This window comes from Drosophila tropicalis, unplaced genomic scaffold (assembly GCF_018151085.1).
Source record: "Drosophila tropicalis isolate 14030-0801.00 unplaced genomic scaffold, ASM1815108v1 contig_859, whole genome shotgun sequence".
NCBI classification, from domain to species: Eukaryota; Metazoa; Arthropoda; class Insecta; order Diptera; family Drosophilidae; genus Drosophila; species Drosophila tropicalis.
In genome coordinates this window covers 7,797,927-7,818,199 of record NW_027173353.1, presented here as the reverse complement: position 1 = coordinate 7,818,199, position 20,273 = coordinate 7,797,927, and the positions used below count along the sequence as shown (strand labels likewise).

Below are 20,273 nucleotides of genomic sequence, written 5' to 3'. Positions count from 1 at the left end.
AGGTGAAATTTACATTTAATAGTCAACCATAAAGAATAGGACACTAGTTCAGATTCATCTTTTTGAAAGTATTTTCCTTGCCTTTAGATTCATTCAGTTGAAATGTTAAACATCTTTACGGTATAGTCACCACATAAAGAGAACTCTCTCCCAGGGAATGCAATAGAAAGAGAGTGAAACTTGTTGCTATCACACTTAAAACACCAAACAGCTGAGAATTTCGTTTAGTAAACGCACTCATCAGGCTAGATAAACTGCGCAAACTCTTGAAATGGAAATATTTACCTAAGGCCAAACCAAAACAAACACTTGTGGCGTTTGTTGTTTCTTTTGCTATGCGGTTGCAAAGGGGGAAAACTCGGGAAAAACGTTTAAAATGCACACACGTAAACACGCAATATGCGCATGTTCCATTTAGAGCAGCTGATTCTCGCGACTCCTGTTGAGGGTGAGTCGGAAAAGTGGGTCAATTTGACCAACAGCGGCGGCATAAGAAAATTTTCACACAAAATTCCTTTAGTGATTTAAATATATTTATCAAAATGAACTAACATCAACAAGAGATAACAAACAAACATATATACATATCCGTCCGAAAACCATTTCCAAATTTGACAATTCACGGCCAAGGCCTAACAAAAGCCTCGCCATTTTCAAGGGATAGCGAAAATGTAGACAAGTACCGAAGATACAGATACACACCAAAGTGAAAAATTCAGTTTAGTTATAGAGATTTTTCTTTGTGGTCGAGGTGTCTTGTGAAACCCGTAAAAAATTGCAAATTTATTGAAAAAACTAACAAATTTCGAGGTAAGTTAACAAATAATAAAGAATTTATGTGTTAAACTATAAGAAGACAATGAAATAATTAACTTTTTGCTTTTATTTAAGCATTTTTGGTGACTTTTCTTTGCTGCCAAGCAGCATCCTTAAGTCAGAGCGTTACGTAACTTATCTGTGAAAAACTTGTGTAGCATTTCTCTCATTAAAAATGAAAAATAATTTGACAATTTATATTTTTGTTTCTAGAATGCGAAGTCCCTCGGCAGCAGTTTCGGCAATGCTAAGGATTTGTCTGATATAATGACTGGCAGCTTTAAGGTGCAACTCATCAACATGGGCACTCGTGCTGCCGCCTGTAAGTAGGCTAAAAAAGTCTCAAAACTATATGTATGCGTGTGAGTGCGAAAATATGTATATGTGTATGTGTGTGTTTGTAGGCGCATGTACCAAAAAAGTATTTGGACTTAACCGCTCTTTGCTTGTTTTGTGCAAATAAGCAGCTTTTTACATTTTTTATCTAAAATTAAAAATGATCTATACTCAATAATTACTTAAGGCTTAAAAAGTATATAGATAAAGTAGATAGTCAAATGAAGAAAATGGGCGCCTTATAAATATTTGGACTATAAAAATGGGATTTTATTTCCTCTGGTTATAAATTCTATATATAATGTATTATTCTCTTTATAGTTCAGGCAAAATTGAGAGCCCTTCATGAATACCATGTACGCCTATTGCACAATGTCTTGCCTGCGCCCTCTGGCGTTGATATTGCTAACAATATCAAATACTTTTCTCAAACTCTATTAAGTAAGTGAAATTGATTAATGTCGTCTTTTAGTACAAGTATTAATATAATCTTATTTCAGCTGTCCTTAAAGATGTGCGCACTTCACCGCACGAACTTATACGCGATCCTCTTGAAGATCCCACTCGAATGTCAGCCTATCCCAATCTAGAATATGGCAATCTCTATAATGCCCTAACTATGCTCATTGATGTGGCACCTTGCATACAGTATGGACAAATTGGTAAATAATTGCGACTTAACTGTCTCTCAAATGGCAAACTTAAATATTTACGAATTTCCTTATAGTTTTCGGCAAAGCTCTATTGCAGTGCCTAAGCTGCATTTTACCCTTTCTTGATAAGGACCTTATTGATAATCTACCCTATCTAGTTAGCTCTACTATATCTGTATTACCGCCAGCATTACATCAGGATATTGTTAATGCTCTATGCTATTATATCTTACCCTTTACTATAAGTAAGTAAAATCAAAAGGATTTCAAACGAGTTGTTTATGTAATTCATATCATTTGATTCTATCAGCCCGCCGCAGCTCTGATGAACAGGAATGTCAGGCCTGTCAATCTGTCTCATCCGTCATAATGATGGTTCTGCAGTACTCTAATAATCCAGGTTTACTTTTTGATATGTCAAATATGTATCAGTTTCTAAACTTTGATGCCTTTCAGCCCATCATTGTCAGCTATTGGAGTGCTTGATGACCCTTAAACACAATGTGGTCAAGGACATTCTTTGTGTGGTGGCCTATGGCACAGCAGTTTCGCGTTATGCAGCGGCCAAACTTCTTTTCTACTATTGGCCAGCCTTTGATCCCAACTTGTTTGATCGCAAAGTCTTACTATCGAAATTAACTAGTGAGTGAAAGTTATTTAGTGAGAATTCCAACTTTAAAGCCATATTAATTTATTGCTTTTTAGATGACCTTGTCCCCTTCACCTGTCAGAGAGAACATTGTCCCAATGCTGGCAATGCCGAAGCTGCCAAAGTCTGCTACGATCATAATATAAGCATAACCTATGCCCCAGACTGTCCTCCGCCGTTATATCTGTGCATCGAGTGTGCCAATGAAATCCATCGGGAGCATGGTAGTTTGGAGTTTGGCGACATTCTCCATCCCATGCAGCAGGTCTCGATGGTTTGTGAGAATAAGAATTGCCGCTCCAATGAGAAATCGGCCTTCTCCATTTGCTTTTCCACCGAGTGTGCCAGTTACAATGGCAATCATCCCATACGCTACTGCGCTCAGTGTCACAGCAATCGTCATAATTCACGACGCGGTGGCGACCATGTAGTCCATCGTAGTCTTCAGCCCGCCTGGCAAATGGATCCTGAAATGCAAATGCATATGGTGGAATCGGTGGTGAGTCTCTTACGCGAGGCGAAACCATTGAATTTTGAGCCTGGCAAGGAGTCCTCTTCGGTGGATTCCAAGAAAAATGGTGGCTCGGGAACGGCGGATAATATTTCACTCGAAGAACGCCAGAGATTGGGACGTTATGGCATTTGGTTGCTAGTGGGTCGATGTACACCCACAGCAGATACGCCTGTCGAGGTGTTGGGCAGGATTTTGAGTATGCTGTTCCATTGGTTCCATGTTACTGCATATTCCTATCATTGTGAGTTCTAGCACACGTCATTTTATCGACTGGAATGACTCTCTCTTTTAAAATTCCAGCTGCTGGACAGGTGGAGAGCACCATTGAGAAGCTTAAAGTTGATCATGTCTGCAATTGGTTGAAGGAAATCTGCCGCATTCATTACAATGTCTTCATATCCTGCCTTTTGCCCCATCCACCGGAATATGCCCGTGTGGGTGGCCATTGGGAAACCTTGGCATCTCGCACCAGCCACCTGAAAGAGGGTCTCCAGAGATTGATATGCCTTGTGCCCTATGAAGTTATAACTTCAGAGATTTGGGACTATGTCATGCCACACTGGATGGAGGCAATCACCAATGATGTGGCCGAAAAAGAGTTAAATGAGCTTAAAATTGTTCTTAGCAAAATTTTAGATCCAGAAATGTCTCCCTTGGGATTCGATGCCAAAACCATGTACAACTTTGTGGCCATACGTTTTGAGAAGACCACGGCCAAGGTTCAACAACAGGCTTTGCATTGGCTGCAGATCCTGACCAAACTGGAGATACTTATTCCTTTAGTTCAACTTTTCGCCATGTTTGGAGATGGTGTCCGAATCATGAAATATGGCATACAACATGAATTAATGCGGGAAAAGGAGAAGGATACTAAAGCCCCAAAAACCCCTTGCAAGGAGAGCAAGGAAACTAAAGCCGATATGGCCAATCCTCCCAGAAGGAGTTCTATATGTACGTAAAGCTTAGTTTTAAATATTAAAAGTCTTCTTACATACTCTCTTTATTAGCTCCTGTGGTGGAAGATGACTCTGGCAATACTTCTGCCATATCCGATGATGAGGCCCCTACCAATCGTCATACTGAATTCTCTACCGACGCCGAGCATAATCTAACCTGCTGCATTCTAATGTTGGACATACTTCTTAAGCAAATGGAATTGCAGGATATAGAACAGCATATGGGCATACACACGAGTGTGTGTGAGAATGTCTCACGATTGATTAAATGCATGGTAACTGCTGCTCGTGTGGGTCTAAGTAGTCATGTGTGCGCCCTGAAGGCAAGTGAAACCCACTTTAGCAAGTCACAATGGTAATATTCCATTCTCTCTTCCAGGTGGCGGAGTGTGCCTATTGCGAGGCATCTATTATGTGGCATCAGCTATCAACCAAATTGGTGCAATTCATGGCTCCTCTTAATCCAGTTCGTCCGCCAGATGTATGCCAATTAAATGCAAATTGTTGATCACTTAATCGAATTACATAATTTGCGGTTTCCAGGTGCCCATCGAGGACATCATAGAAGAGGAGAAATCCTCACGTAAATCACCACCTGAATCGGATAAAGAGAAATCTCGGGAACGTGATGTATCCCTTTCAATGGCTCCGCTGCCCATTCCTCTGGGTCCTTTAGGAGGTTTTGCAGGTATGTTTCTACAACATTTCATTACAAAATTCTATTATGCTTTATATTTCTAAACAAAACCCAGAAACTAACTCGGTTTTTCACCCAATACCCACTTAAAAATATATATAACTAAATCCACCGTAAAATGTATAAAAAAACAGCAGTCAAAAGTCACCCCGATATATCCCAAAAAGTCAAATAAAGTAGCTAAAAATTTGTAGACTGTACTTGAGCCTGGACCATAAATACATAACTACTACTTACTATATATATTTATATAGATTTTGCAGGCGTTTGGTAAATGTGACGACGTCTCTTTGCCAGAAACGTCAGTGTTTTCTTTAAAATACATAAGCAAAAGTACTTTGTAGACTTAAAAACCCACGTTTAAATACCAGAAAATCTGCTGCAAAAACCGAACAATAAATCTTAGTTAAAATCCTGCACTACAAATGTAATATTTACTTGTCCCAAAAAAAAAAAAAAAATTAAAAAACCTAAACAAAACTTCAGACTCAAAAGATCATCGAATGAAAAGTTAACAGAAAAAAAAATGAAACCAAAAAATAAGACACTTTTAAATTAAACTTAATCATTTTCATAAACTTAATTTGAATTAAACATTTTATAATTTCCGAAACCTTTAATTTATATGTCTATCTTGCTATCTCTCTCTACATAAATATGTATATCTATTTCTCTCTCTCTATCTCTGCGTCTGCCTGTAACGCTCTCGCTCTGTCGCTCGCACTTAACTAACTTAAACGCGCGTCTGTCTATCTATCTCTGTCTATCACTCTCTGAAAAATATATAATATATGTAAATTTAAAAAATATATAAAACATTCATCAACAAAATACTAAAACCAACCAAATTTTGAATCTATATCAATCATTATTATCAGATATCTTTAAGCTAGATCAATTCTTTTCAGACGATGGAAAAATTATTATAATGGCAGGTGAAGCACCAACAAGCAAATTTTTCATTCGTTACAACAAATCAAAAACCACAATAAATACAAAAAAACACACAAAACTCAACCAAATAATTGCATTAACATTGTTTAAACATTTGCCGACAAGAAAAGACTGTACTTTAATTCACAACACAGAAGAAGACAAAACAACACTTTCGCACTCCTTGACACTATTTCTATCTCCCTCTTTCTCTCTCTGTCTTTATACACACTCTACGACTCAATTCAACAAACACACTATATCTATCTCTGTTTAGCTTAAATAGACCCTCTTTTTTAGCTAAGCATACGAAAAGCTTTTTATAACCAGTTAAACCTTAGAGATTCCCCTGTCCCACATAGATGAAATTAGTTACACTATTCGAAGATTCAATTTTGGCTTGCTTAAGACTTGACACACACACACACACAGACACAGACTCACACACAGCACAAACACGTATAGTTTTCAATAACTTGGAATTTTGCAACACTGACTGAGTGAAGAAAATAATTCTTCATATTTCCTTGAGTAACAACAATTGGAAAATTAACAAAAAAACAAAAAAAAAAAAAAAAAACAAAGTGTAAAATGCATGTGATATTCCTTTCCCTTGGGATTTCGGTTTTTGTATTTGTACTTGGTTGGTTGCATGATCAAATTTAGTGAATGCCTTCTACTACCACACATTAATATGAGTTAAGTTATGTTGAGATCAATTTACGAAAAACAAAATAAATATTTATACCACTTACAAAATTTCAGTTTCTAGCCAAAGAAAAACCTTTCTTCTTAAATGGAACTGTTATACTAATTCACATATTTTTACATTCTCTTCCTTCGAAAGGTCCTGTTCCAGTGGCCGTGCCTCAACCAGAACCGCACTCTGTGGGCGGAGTGCTCGTCCATATGCCCCATGTCTGTTCCGTATGTATTTCGATTGTAGTCGTCGTGAAAAAAATAATAATTAAATACCATAATATCTTATGTTCTGTTTAGTTGACACCCCTATTCTCAATTGCCAGACATTTCAATTTCTTAAAGTTTTCAAGTTTTTTAAACACATTACCAAAAAAATAAATAAAAAATGATATATATATATATACTTATATGCGTTAACTGTAGGTATCGATCTATCAACACCCCATTTATTAACTATATAATCTATAATCAAAAGGATATTTATTCCTAAACACACATCCACACACAGACATAAACACCAAATCTACCAATTTTCAAGTTCAAGTTTTTTCATTCATTTTTATTATTCATTTTTAACCAACCAACAAAGACATTCAATTCGAAAATTGTTATACAAGATTTTTATAATTTCTTCATATATATATTTGATTATTTATAGAATAACGAAAATGGGCATTCAGTTGATAGTAATGAATTGAGAAAAGTTCACGCCACAGACGAGGTACTTTGTGCATTCAAAAAATCCCCCAAAAATTCCCACCAACAAAAAAAAATAACAAAATCATCTCGCAAAACTAAACAAAAAAACAAAATCATATTCCAAATATTAGTTTCATTATTTTCTATACTAATTAACAAGAATCCCTCATACAATTCGACATTTTTATAAATAATTCAGTTCTTTCTTCTGTATATATACGTTTTTTTTTTCTGTTTTCAACTCTTCGTGTTATATGTAAATAAATGTACAGAGTGTTTCTCGATGTCATTTCCTTCTTTCAGTTTCCGTCTTTAATTTTTCCAAACAAAATTCAATATTATCCAAATTCATTTCTTTTACTTTCCATATCAATGAAAGTTTATAGGATCTTAGATATAGATAGATAGGCTTTAGAAAAAGGGCAAAAGAAAAAAATCATTTCCTTTTTTTTGTTTTCTTGCTTATAAAAATAAGTTAGGCAGAAATTTTCTTTTAGAGAAAAGCTTTTAAGTTTCTCTTTCCTTTTTTGGCTAGTTTCAATTTCCCATAGTTTTGTAGTTGTACTCAAAAATTGTTCATTATAGACTCAACTTAATAAAAACAGTTTTTTTGTTTTCGTTTTTTTTTTTTTCAATCTTCTAGTTTCTTATTTAAAATTCTCGTTTTGTCAACTAATGTGTCTCAAAGTATCTTGTATGTGTGTGAATACAGAACCAAACAAAAACCAAAATCAAAAGCAAAAACCAACAACATATTTTATCAGTGTACATTTAATTTTTATATAAATCTTGTTTATCTAATATTTAAATGTAAATATTACTTTCTTTGTTTTATACACATATTTTTTTAGATCAGGGAATGCAACTAGTCAATGCAATTTGAAATTATATTAATAATTCTATAGATATGTCGTTGATTTCCTTTAACGAATCTGGCCTTTATGGCAACCTCTTTATATTAGTATTAAATTGGGTCAAGAAATTGCAATTCATAGATGAAATCAACTCTTCGTTGTGGGAAATTCACTGAAGGACATCAAAAAATGAAGCAGATATATATATTAACTAAGTCATGCTTTGAATATTTTTAGCTTTTAGCATTTTCTGGTATAAACACCTTTATAGACTTTTCATAGTTTTGATTACAACCTTTTTTTTTATCTGGATAGCATCTTAAAACACTTGGAAACAATATGGAATCATTTTAGTTGAATAATGTATTTATTCCACAAGAAATATAAGTTGAAATAAAGAATTTGTTATGTCAAATATTGGCTATGAATTTTTCGAGACCATATCGTAGTCGTATCTTTGATCATTTTAGGTAACTATCAATTTTTAGCCCATGAAAATATACCATCTTGATTTTCAAGGCTTACCTAACTTCAATATGCGATTAGGTATACAGACTAACCATAGTTGACTTCAGTGTTTATTAGTAAAAAATAGTAATCTAATAAGGTGCAGATCATAATTTTAGACATTTCGGTTGCATTCCCCAAAGAAAAAAACATAGCAAATAAATCTCGTCATCATCATTTTTAAATAAACCTATATACTATATATATAACACAAGCATGTTCTATGTTCAGCACCTTCAAAACTCAGAAAAAAAACAATAGAGAGAGAATGCACAAAATCCAAATCAAAATTTTCCCTCTCTCTAAAAATTTTATGCAATTTTAAATGTTACAAGTTGCGAGTATCTGTACTTACTATAGTTATCGATGTGAACTATATACATACTATAATTTTCCTAAACGAAATGTAAACAAAATGGATGTGTAAGTGAAGACTCGAAGCAATTTATGTATGTGTAAATCTCCGTGTGTTCAATGTGTAAGGAATGTAACTCTATCTGTAAATATAAATATCGTTCAATTGTAAACGACATCACACATGTATATATATATAGAGCTAAACAGAAATCCCACTTTGATTGTAATGAATCGATTACTTTATGTCTAATGCAGATAATGACGGCTACTGTAGAAACAGTTTCAGAGCAACTTGATTTGGCTTCAATTTTGCCAACAGATCGAGCCATTGCCCGATCTATAACCCTGTCCGATGCGGATGTGGGCAGTGCCAATGTTAGTGTCACCAAAGCTTCGGTAATGGGTGAGAATGGTGGAGCCAATGGCAGTCTGCATGAGAATGGCAGTGGCTCCGAGGAGGATGAGGAGGAAGACAGTGATGACTTTTGGCATACTTCGGTGGGTAAATTTAAATTTACCCTGGATCAATTGCCACAGACTTTGCAGTATATACATCAATTGCTAACTGTGAGTAGAGCAAAACCAATGATGATATGATTTCTAAAAACTAAATCTTTTCCATAGGAAATTCCAACGATCAAGAAGCCGGAGATATTGTATTATGTACTGCAATGTCTGAATACCATGGCCCTGCATGGTGATGCACTGACCAAGGCAGCTCGAGAGCATCGAGGATTTTTCATTTGGTGTCAGGAGAACTTGCTAATCAAGAAGTAGGTGATAAGGATAAAGTTTCCTGAGTGGTGATTAAGCCTTTTTTTTACAGCCTCTGGGAACTGTGCAATGCCGAACACTCGCACATTTGCCAAGTGGGTGTTCCACTTTTGCTGCACTGCATCACTTTGTCTTATGGCTCGGATGTCTTTTGGCGGGTGGTCCAGGAGGCTTTCCACGATGTCGATTGGCGTGTTCGCTTCACAGCAGTGGAACGAGTAACCGTGATTACACGTTTTATGGATTCGACTCCGCTGCGCTCAGAGGTCGGCTTGCAAACGGCATTGGCGACGGCCTTTTGTCATCTGATTGCCAGCATGGATGACATCAATGTGTATGTGGCGCAGCGGGCGACCTTGTATATCGGAACCATACATGATACGGCAATACGGTCACTGCTCTTCTGCTTGGAGTCTCAGTTCGATCTGTTCATTGTGGATCGTCCGGTTGTTCTGCAGTCGGTATATCAATTGCATAATTCGCTCTCCGATCGCAAGATGCTCGGATGGGAGTTCTTCCTGAATCGCTTCGACACCCTCTTCGTTGAGGCGCAAATAAACCTGGAGAAATGTGGCGATATCTCGTATCTACGAGACCTACGAAATTCGGATAATGGCAGCGAAGCTCTTTCGGCCAAAATCCAGAAGGCAAGAGAGGCTCTAAGCCAGTCTGACACAAGTGGCAGCATGGCCAAGACTCTGAGTGCTTCATTTGGAACTAAATGGCCATATAAAAGGACTATGTCGGCTCCAGCCAGCATGGCGCCACGGCAGGATAGCAAGTTTGGTAGGCTAATGCAGATTCAGTTTCTATATGAGGGTCCCGTGACAATTTAATCGTGTGTTCTTTGTTTTTGCAGTGCCCGAAAAGGAGAAGATCTATAGTCGCCAGGTATCGGCGCCCATATTGAAACGGAAGACATCTCGCTTCGGATTGGGTCAGTTTCTAGGCGGTAGTAGTAGTGGTAGTGGTGGGGGGTAATCAGAATGCCAATCCAGCAACAGCAACAGTAATAACAACAACAAATGTTACAAGCACAAGCACAGGCACACGACCCAAAACAATGCCATCCTGTCCCATACATCATCAGCATCAGCATCATCATCACCATCACACAGCCTTTCCCTATCACCATCATTATCTCCATTTGCCCCCCAATCAACATCATCACACATCACATACCTCGCCAGCGCCGCATCATTCACAACAACAACAACAACAACATGTAGCAACCACCTCAAATTTAGCCTCAGCCTCGGCTCATAGTCAGAGCCATCAGTATTTAGTGCATTGTGTACCACCTAGTCATCTAAGTCCGATGCCCACGCTGCAGGAGGCGGAAACATTACTGCGATCACAGGCGGCAGCATCGACAGCAGCCACGACACGTGATTCCATTGCCGAATCCTCAACAGTGGCCTCAACCACAATCACATCAGGAGCAGGAGCAGCAGCAACTCCAGCAGCCTCCAATATTTCCACAACGCATCCACCACATCCACATCCGAATCCCTCGCATTCCTTTCATTCCCATTTCCAAAAGCATCCTTCGGCCCCAAACCTATTGCCACCACAGCCTGCTGTCCCAGCACCTAGTCCAAGTCCTTCGGCTCTGGCCTTTCCCATGCATTGCACTTGTGAGAATGCCGCACAGCCACATCCGGTCTCAGCAGCAGCGGGCGTTTATAGCGGCACGGCCAATCCAGGTAGGTTGTAGAGCATGTGTGTCTAGGAGATTCTTGTGAAGAATCTTCCTCATTCACGTTCGTGTTATGTGTTCGTTTTATGGATGTCCTCCCTCAATGGTGTCTCTGATGATGTACATAAAATGAATCTTTATACGTATACATACATGCATACATATTTGTATTGTTCACATGGAATCCAAAAGAGCTTTATCCACTTGTGTCCACAGCAAAGTCCGTTCGCTATTCACAATTTTATTCTGATTTCATTTCCAATCTTCATCTTCTAGGCATTGCAAACTATATGGTGCTCTATATATCGATCTTCATTTTGCTGTTTAGACTCTTATCCGACTTCTAAAGATTTCAGCATTGATCTGATATTCATCATATTTTAATTTGTATGATTCTTTGTGAACATTAAAATATCTTTCAAATTTGGCTAGCCAAATGTTTAATACTATTTTTTTACGCTTCATTACGATTCTTAAAGATCCATTAAAAACATTATTTGTTATTTTGTTTTTTTTTTTTGGATCAACTTAACTATCATATTAAGATTTGGTTTAATTTTTGTATAATGTTTATTTCAGAAACTTTTCTACTTGAAAAAGTTCGAGGGATAAAAAAACGCTTTGAATTTTACTTTTTATTTTTGATTCATTGGCACGTTTTGCAAAAGTAAAGCATGACTTTTATTAAAATTAGTATTAGACTTATTAGCTCATTTTACCAGACATTCCCATTAAATATCTAGCTTACTGTGATATCACCCTAAAATGTGTTTTAGTTCGATGTACAAAAGTATCGTTTTAAGTGTGTAAACCCTTCCGAAATGGTATGTATGCTCAATATCTATCTGATAAATCACATCTCCTCTCAAAGGATACTCTATTTGTCTCTCTGTTTCTCTCTCTCTCCTTCTCGCTGTCTCTGTCTCTCAATTTCCCCTAAACAAATTCAATTTCTAATTGGCTTAACACAAAGAAACACATACACACAGATTTGTGTAAATATATATAAACAAAAACAAACATATATATCTATTATTTATATATATATATAAATGTATATAAATAAATGGAAAACCCATCTAATTGTTCAATTGGCATGTGGCTGTGACCTCAAAAAAAAAAAAAAAAGAAAATAAATCAAATTATCGGTGTCTTACCCCCCTCCAAATTCAATTCAATTTTCTTAAAAAAGAATTGCAATTCCTTAAATAACGTATCTAAATCTCTTTCTTTCTGTAAACTAGATGGCCACATCCATTCGCTGGGTGGCCTAAACGATGAGAATCTAATCGGCCTGCTCAGTCGTATCACCGAGCTGGAGGAATCAGATCGTGAGACAATACATTTGCTTGTCTTCATGTTAATGCAGTTCATGTCACGCACGGACCAAGCCTTTCCATCGGAGGATAAACCCATGTCGAAGACCCAGAATATAGTGCTTAAGCATTTGTTCCTCTTATTGGGACACAATCAGATCGATAAGACTTTCCACACCACGCCAGAATGCTTGAGGTAAGTTTTCACATAATAATCAGTTTATAAATATCTTCCTAATCCTGTTTATTCATAGAATCTCGGCTGTTTTCAATGCCTTTTTGGCCAATTTGCCACAAGTTCTGGATCAGAATCATCTAATTGGTGGTTTAATCCTGCCATCGGTCATGCAGATTATTCTTTATGCTCCAAGTCCCACACAAACTTCTGGTGAATCGTATCAGAATATAGTCTTCAATTACTCCCTATGGCATTTGGAGCAATATCCACGTCGAAATTGGCTCTTCACCTTGCTAGTTGTGCTGTATAAGTACTCGTATACCCAACCACCTCTGAGTGGTTATGTCATTTCGGCCATTCGATTGATAATGAATAGTTTACGGGGACATTTCCATCAATGTCGTCGGATACCAACGACCACAGTTCTGGATATTCAAGGTGTTGTAAGTGGAGCATCACGTTCGCGCGATGTCAGTCAACCATCGTTGGGTACTGATCCGGATGACAAGGCCAGTCCACCGGCAAGTCCAATGTTTCCTTCAGAGGGCACTAGTGCCGCCTCCAAGAGCAAGGGTGGGCAGAATGTGGCCTTTACACCCAAATTGCAGCATGCCTTTAGGAAATACAACGATTCTAGTCTAGATGCAGATGAAACCGAATCAGAACTAGTGGCCATACCAGAGAGTGATCTCTCGGACAGTACACTTCATGGCAGCAGTGCACCTGTGAGTCTTAAGCACAGAAATCCATATATCGAAAGTATTTGTCATCTTAATCCTCTTTACCTCCTCCTATAGGGTTCCTTTGATGATACCATACACTTTGAAGATGTTATGCCGCGAAATCGTCGTACTGTAGAATACACAGAAGAGGTGAGTCCTTACGAATGAACAATACGAAATTAAACTTATGCAATTCTCTACAGAAGTCAACAAAATCCCATAAATCAATGATCACAACGAAAATCGGGGATACGTATACAACAAAAATCAAGGCCACCAATGAGACAACGATGGTCACTCGTCATAGCCTTCAGGAAGGAGTTCGAATGATTGTGACTCCTTTGGTTGGAGCAGAGACCACAGAGACTGCTGTGGTTAGTCCACCAGTCGATGTCCATCGTGCGGTGACTGTTCGGAATAAATCTCTAGAAAATGCTGCAGCCTCAACTTCGAAAATGTTTGCTGCCATAGCCACCAATCATTTGCAGGCCCTAGGCGCCTTACAGGACATGTCAATATCCGTTGGCAGTGGAGACAGAAAGACCAGCTCAAGCAACGGCAGCGGTAGTCGCTCCGCAAATGGCAATGGCAATACATCTGCACCTGCTCCACCATCAACCAAGCCAATTGGACGCCACAAGACCATAGTAGAGTGCAGTGCCGGCAATTCGGGCAGCTCCTCAGCTGATGACTCACGACAAAAGAAATCGCAAACGAAGTCACTGAAACGCAACGAGAAAATGAACTACGGTTCGCCGGATTCACCCTTGTCCAAGATGAGTGTCATGCCAAATCCGCGTGATGAACCAGATGAGGCAGCTGCAGCGGGATTGCCGCCACCCAAGAGTATAGCTGCTCTGGAGATACCAACGCCGGAGCGTTTACTGCCTATAGGAACACAGGATACAGTGGCCGCTTTGGTAGAACGAGTTCGCGATGGTCTTAATCTGCCGGACATTAGTCACTTGAAGCAGGATAGCCTTGATGTCTCGGAGAGTACTAAAGATGATGTCACTCCAAGTAGTCGAACACAGTCACCTCGTCGTCTAATCAAACAAGTGGCCCTGGAATCACCGCCCAATCCAAATGCTCCAGTCACCATGACGGCCCATCAACAACAGCAGCAGCAGCCATCCCAAGATTTACATACGTCCATTTTAAAGAATGTACAACAGGAACTAAAGCAACATGGCCCAAATGCTGCTGGGGGAGGAGGGGCAGGAGGCGGTGGCTTGGCTCCTAACAATAGCATCAAAAGACCGAGACAGAAATTGGCACCCTTTACAGTGGACACAAATGCCATTCCAGATATACGCTCTCGCTATGCTGGCTCCTGGCCGCCACCACCCTTTCAGCCTGCAGAACCTGAGCTTGACGATGAATGTGAAGAAGCTGGGGCCGGAGGCGGAGCCGCTGGAAGTGAAACTAACAATGGGCATGGCCATACAAATCACGACCCTCACGCTCCACGTGGTAGTTCTCGTCGCGTGGGTGACTATACCGTAGTGGAGAGATGCTCGGATTGCGGCGCCCACATCGAGGAATACACTGATGAGGAAATTGGCATACTAATTGTCATTCTAGGCACTTTTATCCATCGTGAACCGGCCATGGCGGCTCCATTCCTGCCCGAAATTCTTACCATGACTTCACGGTACGATGCATTGCGGGACCATTAGGTCTAGTCAAACCATTTTAATTACTTCCCTTTTTCATTACTTTTTTTAGCATCTGCTTGAGCTGCACTCATGCATGGCAAGGTGAAAATGGGCCACCATTGGCAAGCAGTGCCCAGGCAGTGGCTCTGCAGTTTATACGCTGTGTCCTTCATCAATTGGCGCCAAATGGCATTTTCCTGCAAGTGTTCCAGACCCAAATGAAAAGTGAGTAAACTCCCGTCATACCATTTCTTTTAATTCGACCATTTTTCCTCTCCTCCAGTGAAAATACGTCACAATCATTTCCGTAGTATTGCCAAGGCATTGCAGGATTTCCAAGATTTGAATGCCACCAGTCCAATTTATATGGTCTGCGATTCGCTGACATCTAAGAAGGCCTTGCCCATTGATCAATTACCAGTCATTTTCCGCAACATGGCGGAATATTTGAATCTTCAGTGTGTGCCCGCAGAGGCGGGAGTTGGACTCGCCGTTTGGTCACAGGCAATGCAGGCCATGGAGACCCTTTTGAGGCAGGTCATTGTCATCATGCCCAATCTAAGCAATGCCGAGTATCTACTGGACATTATGGCCGCCACATTACGTTTGAATTGTGTGCCCAAAACTTTACTCGATCCGTATTCAAAAATTATGGCATACTGCGTGCAACATACAAATCTAGAGTATCAGACATTGTATGAACTGTGCACCCTGAACACTCGCTCTTTCAGCAAGGATAGGGACAAGAATTTGCTTTGTCGCCAGATGATTTTTGAGTTCGTGCAGGCGCTTAAATTCAAATCCAATATTCCTGATCATAATTTGCTAACAATTATTGGGTTTGTTCTCCTCGATGCTGGCGGCACCATGCCACCAGGCTCATGTCCTGGCCTGCCAGATGCTGCTCCTGTGTTGACCACCAATGCAGCAGATTGTTTAAGGCAGTACATAAACGATGTTATTGATTTCTTAGCCGATTTCCATACGCTAAGCAAGATAAAGGTAAGCAGAGAAAGAAAATAGAAAGTAATTTTCCCGCATGACTACTAATTTCCATTTCAGAACTTTAAAAATGGTCAGGTAAGCAATGGCCTGGGTGAGGATACTCTGGGTGGTGTCCTAAAGGGTGCTGTAGCCCAGTATTTGGCCTTGGAAATGTCTCGAGGCAATTCTAGGGACAACAAAGCGGTGTCTCGTTATCTGCCCTGGCTAAACAATGCTCCTTCTTCCCTGCAACAGGGGTAAGTTTCAAATAACAATCCATTTAGAAGGTTTTATATTGATTTTCTTTTCCGCCAGCCCCAAAGAGTTTACAGAATGTGTGGGTCATATGCGTTTGCTATCCTGGTTGCTCTTGGGATCACTTACACACATGGCCTTGATTCAGCGGCGACAAGAGACTCACACCATACCAACACCTCTGCCGCCAAATCCCACACCTGGCCAGGGTCAACCAATTGCGGCGAGTGTTCATTATCAGCATCAGGGTGTGACCTATTCCCAGCCAGTGCCGCAAGAAGCCTCTTGCCATATTGCCGATCATATACAAGTCATATTTGCTGGCTTTGCCGAGCAATCGAAGACCTCTGTCCTCCACATGTCGTCGCTTTTCCATGCCTTCACCCTGTGCCAGTTGTGGACAGTGTATTTGGAACAAATGGCTCACAATACCAGCAGCAATGTGGAGGGCAGCACTTTGGGCGTTCTGTTTGAATTCTGGGCCAAGGTCACACCGTGTATTCTTCAGCTTGTCTCCCATGCCAAGCCAACAATGCAAAAGGATGGCCATGGCCAGCATCAGCAGCACCAGCAGCAGCAGCAGCAAGGACAATGCACCGTGGACTTTCAGACTCAAAGTTCGAATTCCAAGCTATCTGAAATGGCTAATTTACATTTTCTTAGTCTGCTAGAGGCTTTGAAAGATACGAATTCCACAGTGCTGGGCAAACTGTTGCCCATGTGGAGTCCTGTATTGTCCTCGCAGACTCAACTCTCAGATACTTTGCATGTGCGTCTACAGAATGTACGAGACTATGCTCCCGACTACGAGGAGCAGCAAGCTAATAAATCAGAGGCTCTTCTCAAATGGCTGCAACGTTTGCAATTTAAAATGGGCCAAATCGAGCTGCAAGCCTCAACGGCCACCCAATTCTATTCGATTTAAATAGCACTTCTAGTAAAGAATTGTAGAATGTAGTAAATGTTTTGCATATAACAGAATAAATAGTTAACAATGTTTGTTGGTATGAAAATGTTTAAAATTTGATATTTAATTTGCCAGCAGGATTCTTAAAGAATTTACCTGAATGATTTCTATCACACATTTATTCGTAAACGGTATAGTGAATACCACTCGTACCGGAAGCCTCCGTAGTGGTTGGATCTAGAACTTCATTGGCCTCAGCGGCCTTTGTTTTACCCTCGATTAAGTAATCAATTTGAGGATTACGATAGTTTTGAAAAAGACTCTTTTGTTTTCAATATCGAATCACTGGGCAAAGCCAAGGCTGGTAAGTTTTTGGTTGCCCCTCGCCTAGCCAAACGTTCTTCCGCTTGTTTGATTTTAAGTTCCTTTATCCTTTGCATATAATCCACTTGCAAATTGGCTGATTCTGCCAGTGGTACCAGCTGAACTTCTTTGTGTTGGATTAATGGTGGAGTTGCCGCGGTGATTTCCCAATGTTTGCCCTTTTTACGCACACGTTCCTTATCCGGATCATGAACATTGGAGACTGTCGTCCGAAAGGGTTTAAATTTCTCACGCACTGGGGGATCGTCACCTGACCTTTGATGCTCTGTCTTGTCAATGAGATAGAGAGCATGCTGCTCTAGCGAAAGTGCTGGCGTTGGCACAGAGTGGTTTGTCTCTTTTGTCAAGGCCAAACGTGACAATTTAACCTCGATAAGATCAGCAGGTACTGTAGAATCTGGAGAAGCGCTCGCCCCCTTGAATGTCTCTATTTCGGCCAAATCTTCGGCTGTTATTAGGGTGGCTTCAGCTGGTAATACTTTCACCTTCTTCTCGTGCATTGTGCCTTGGGCAATTATCTTCAAAGGATCCATTTCCAACTCATCATCGCTGTCCAGTATATCAGCCACATGGTCATCTGTCATTTTGCCATTCCATTCCAAATTGTCCAAGGCAACTCTTCCCTTGGAGGCAATATTTAGTTCACTTAGCATCCGTGCCGCTGCTTCTACATCATCGCGTCGTTTGATCTCATCCAGCAACTTGGCATATGATTCCTTTAAGCGCTTTCCTTTATCAGGCAATTGATCTAAACGTTTCCTAAATGAAACAGTTAATAAGTAAACCAAAAAACAAAAGCTCGCAAACTCTTGCGACTCCTACTTGAATGTAAGAAATTTGCCTTGCCGTTCCTTCATGTCAAGCAATTCCAAATAGTTCAGGGTTTTCAGATCCTTGCAGTGCTTCTCCTTTACTTGGCTTGTGCCGGGAATTCGGCTCAATGGAGCAGGCACCAACTTGTCCGTCATTGTCATTTCGTCATTTGTTTAAATTGCTCCGTTTAATTTTTTTGTTTTCTGCATAGTGAGATAGTGTGAAAATTGAAACTTGAAATAAGTGCATTCTATGTATACACATATCTGCTATAAAGTTTTCTTTATTTTACTTACATTTGCACCGTTTTCGCCCAAAAAAAGAAAGAATTTTTTAATTAATTTTCACGCGCAAAATGTAAACACAACATACCTCGCGCGTTTTTAGTCGCGGACTGTAAAATTTTCGAGCGTTTATCAGAGCAGACATCGATTTATTATCGGTTATCGGGACAATTGTTCAGCTGTTATCGGTTATCGCACCAACTGCCGAGTTGCTATCGATTATCGATCAAACGTAGATTCGTTATCGATATATGATTACATTCTGTATTTTTCCAACACTGGCTATTTAAAATGGGCGCATTTTTCAAATTGCCTTTGTATGAGTATAATATGCCCACTTATGGACAGCAGTAGATAGTAGTTTTAAGTAAATAATTATTTTTTCTTGCTAACCAATGGCTGCTTGCATCGCGAATTATTTGGAATAATTTGATACAGGATTGTTTTTGAACAAATATTAACAATTCAATTTACATAGCCAGCTTTTTGTCAATAGTCATAAATCTTATAAAAATAAATAACTAGAGGTACGCTACACAGACAAAATGCCGAATAATATGATAATACCCAAAGGACCTTATGTCCTTCAACGGCTAAATCGACGACAAATTGAACATCAAGAGAAATTCCGCTGCCGCCTGAATAATAGATTATATGTGCCCAAACCAAAAATGTCCTTTATTCGTGTACTGAAATTAACTGGATATTTCTGCATATTCTATTTAGTGCTTGGACTTTTTGCTTGGTGCTATATGCAATTACTATTTTTCGGCATAGCCAAAGACGATCAGCCGCTTATGATCAAAACACCTGGTTTATCTGCTGTGCCAGGACATTTAGTGGGTGTTGAAAAACAGATTGTTTGGCGATCAGATTTAACAAATGAAATCGGACCCCTGATGAGGCAAATTGATGATTTTGTCAAGCCTTATGGCATTGAAGGCGAACGTTTTCTAAGACCTTGCAATTTGGATAATAACTGGGGTTACACTTCGAGGCAACCGTGTATACTATTAAAATTGAATTACTCTCAAAATTTCACTGTATTCACATATAACGATGGCATTACATTGCCCGATGAAGCGCCCATGGCATTATACAATTACCTCACCCAGGCCGCCGAAGAAATGCGTCGAAATCGCATTTGGATAAATTGTGAATTCATGGGGCATAAGGAGGATGCCTATTTCGATTACATACCCTATAGATATTATGACGCCGATGGCTTGTTTCAAAAGCAACATGACTATTTACAATTTGTTTCCGAAAACTTGACCGAAATCGAAGTTCACGAGGATCCTGCATATCGTCGCGTTTTGGGCGTACAAGTGTTGAATCTTCCCACAAATATGGATATACATTGTAAATGTGCCGTCTGGGCAAAAAATATACCGTTGAATCTGGGAACTGTCAAATTTATGCTGCATTTGATAGAAGTTGTTGAAAATAAAAACGACATTGAATAAGAATTATAAGACTGACAAAAATTCTTGTTTCATATAAATCCAGGCCAAATGAATATGCGAAATTCACTTAATTATTTTATAAAATAATGACATTAAAATGAGATTCAATAAAGTAAGTTCAATTTAATTTTGCTCTTTCCATTTAAGTAGGCGTTCGGCT

At 39.4% G+C, this 20,273-nt stretch overlaps 3 protein-coding genes across 9 annotated transcripts; 2 read left to right on the top strand and 1 right to left on the bottom strand.

Annotated features, from left to right (window-relative positions):
- The first annotated feature begins 652 nt into the window (after positions 1 to 652).
- Positions 653 to 17,281, top strand: unc79 (UNC-79 domain-containing protein). Of its 7 annotated transcripts, XM_068296059.1 has the most exons (28): positions 661 to 810; positions 1,030 to 1,138; positions 1,474 to 1,593; positions 1,653 to 1,814; positions 1,880 to 2,050; positions 2,116 to 2,205; positions 2,262 to 2,447; positions 2,511 to 3,209; positions 3,269 to 3,919; positions 3,976 to 4,247; positions 4,304 to 4,405; positions 4,468 to 4,612; positions 5,500 to 5,556; positions 6,402 to 6,481; positions 6,915 to 6,977; positions 8,929 to 9,240; positions 9,298 to 9,446; positions 9,500 to 10,233; positions 10,307 to 10,414; positions 10,446 to 11,153; positions 12,391 to 12,658; positions 12,717 to 13,365; positions 13,438 to 13,512; positions 13,566 to 15,016; positions 15,091 to 15,245; positions 15,304 to 16,022; positions 16,083 to 16,261; positions 16,320 to 17,281. In XM_068296059.1, exons 2-28 carry the CDS (start codon positions 1,084 to 1,086, stop codon positions 17,182 to 17,184), a joined length of 9,225 nt encoding a protein of 3,074 aa, XP_068152160.1. In that variant the 5' UTR covers positions 661 to 810; positions 1,030 to 1,083; the 3' UTR covers positions 17,185 to 17,281. The 7 variants fall into 7 exon arrangements, with proteins under 7 accessions (XP_068152159.1, XP_068152160.1, XP_068152155.1 ...); XM_068296054.1 differs by lacking the exon at positions 10,446 to 11,153 and having other exon boundaries at positions 662 to 810; positions 5,530 to 5,556; positions 10,307 to 10,384; XM_068296052.1 differs by lacking the exon at positions 10,446 to 11,153 and having other exon boundaries at positions 662 to 810; positions 10,307 to 10,384.
- Polr2M (RNA polymerase II subunit M) lies at positions 17,257 to 18,754 on the bottom strand. The gene is given in 4 exon segments (XM_068296060.1): positions 17,257 to 17,482; positions 17,484 to 18,309; positions 18,373 to 18,566; positions 18,660 to 18,754. Coding segments are annotated over 3 exon segments (1,116 nt in total). The 5' UTR covers positions 18,525 to 18,566; positions 18,660 to 18,754; the 3' UTR covers positions 17,257 to 17,344.
- A 376-nt stretch (positions 18,755 to 19,130) lies between these two features.
- LOC137582899 (sodium/potassium-transporting ATPase subunit beta-1) lies at positions 19,131 to 20,134 on the top strand. The gene has a single exon (XM_068297647.1). The coding sequence runs from the start codon at positions 19,193 to 19,195 to the stop codon at positions 20,111 to 20,113; it is 921 nt and encodes a 306-aa protein (XP_068153748.1). The 5' UTR covers positions 19,131 to 19,192; the 3' UTR covers positions 20,114 to 20,134.
- Positions 20,135 to 20,273: the final 139 nt, after the last annotated feature.

Coding starts and splice junctions, on each gene's coding strand:
- LOC137582899 (XM_068297647.1), top strand. CDS start 19,193: ATGCCGAATAATATGATAATACCCAAAGGACCTTATGTCCTTCAACGG.
- unc79 (XM_068296059.1), top strand. CDS start 1,084: ATGACTGGCAGCTTTAAGGTGCAACTCATCAACATGGGCACTCGTGCT. Junction 4,613..5,499: donor TCCTTTAGGAGGTTTTGCAG/GTATGTTTCTAC, acceptor CATTATTATCAG/ATATCTTTAAGCTAGATCAA. Junction 12,659..12,716: donor ACCACGCCAGAATGCTTGAG/GTAAGTTTTCAC, acceptor GTTTATTCATAG/AATCTCGGCTGTTTTCAATG.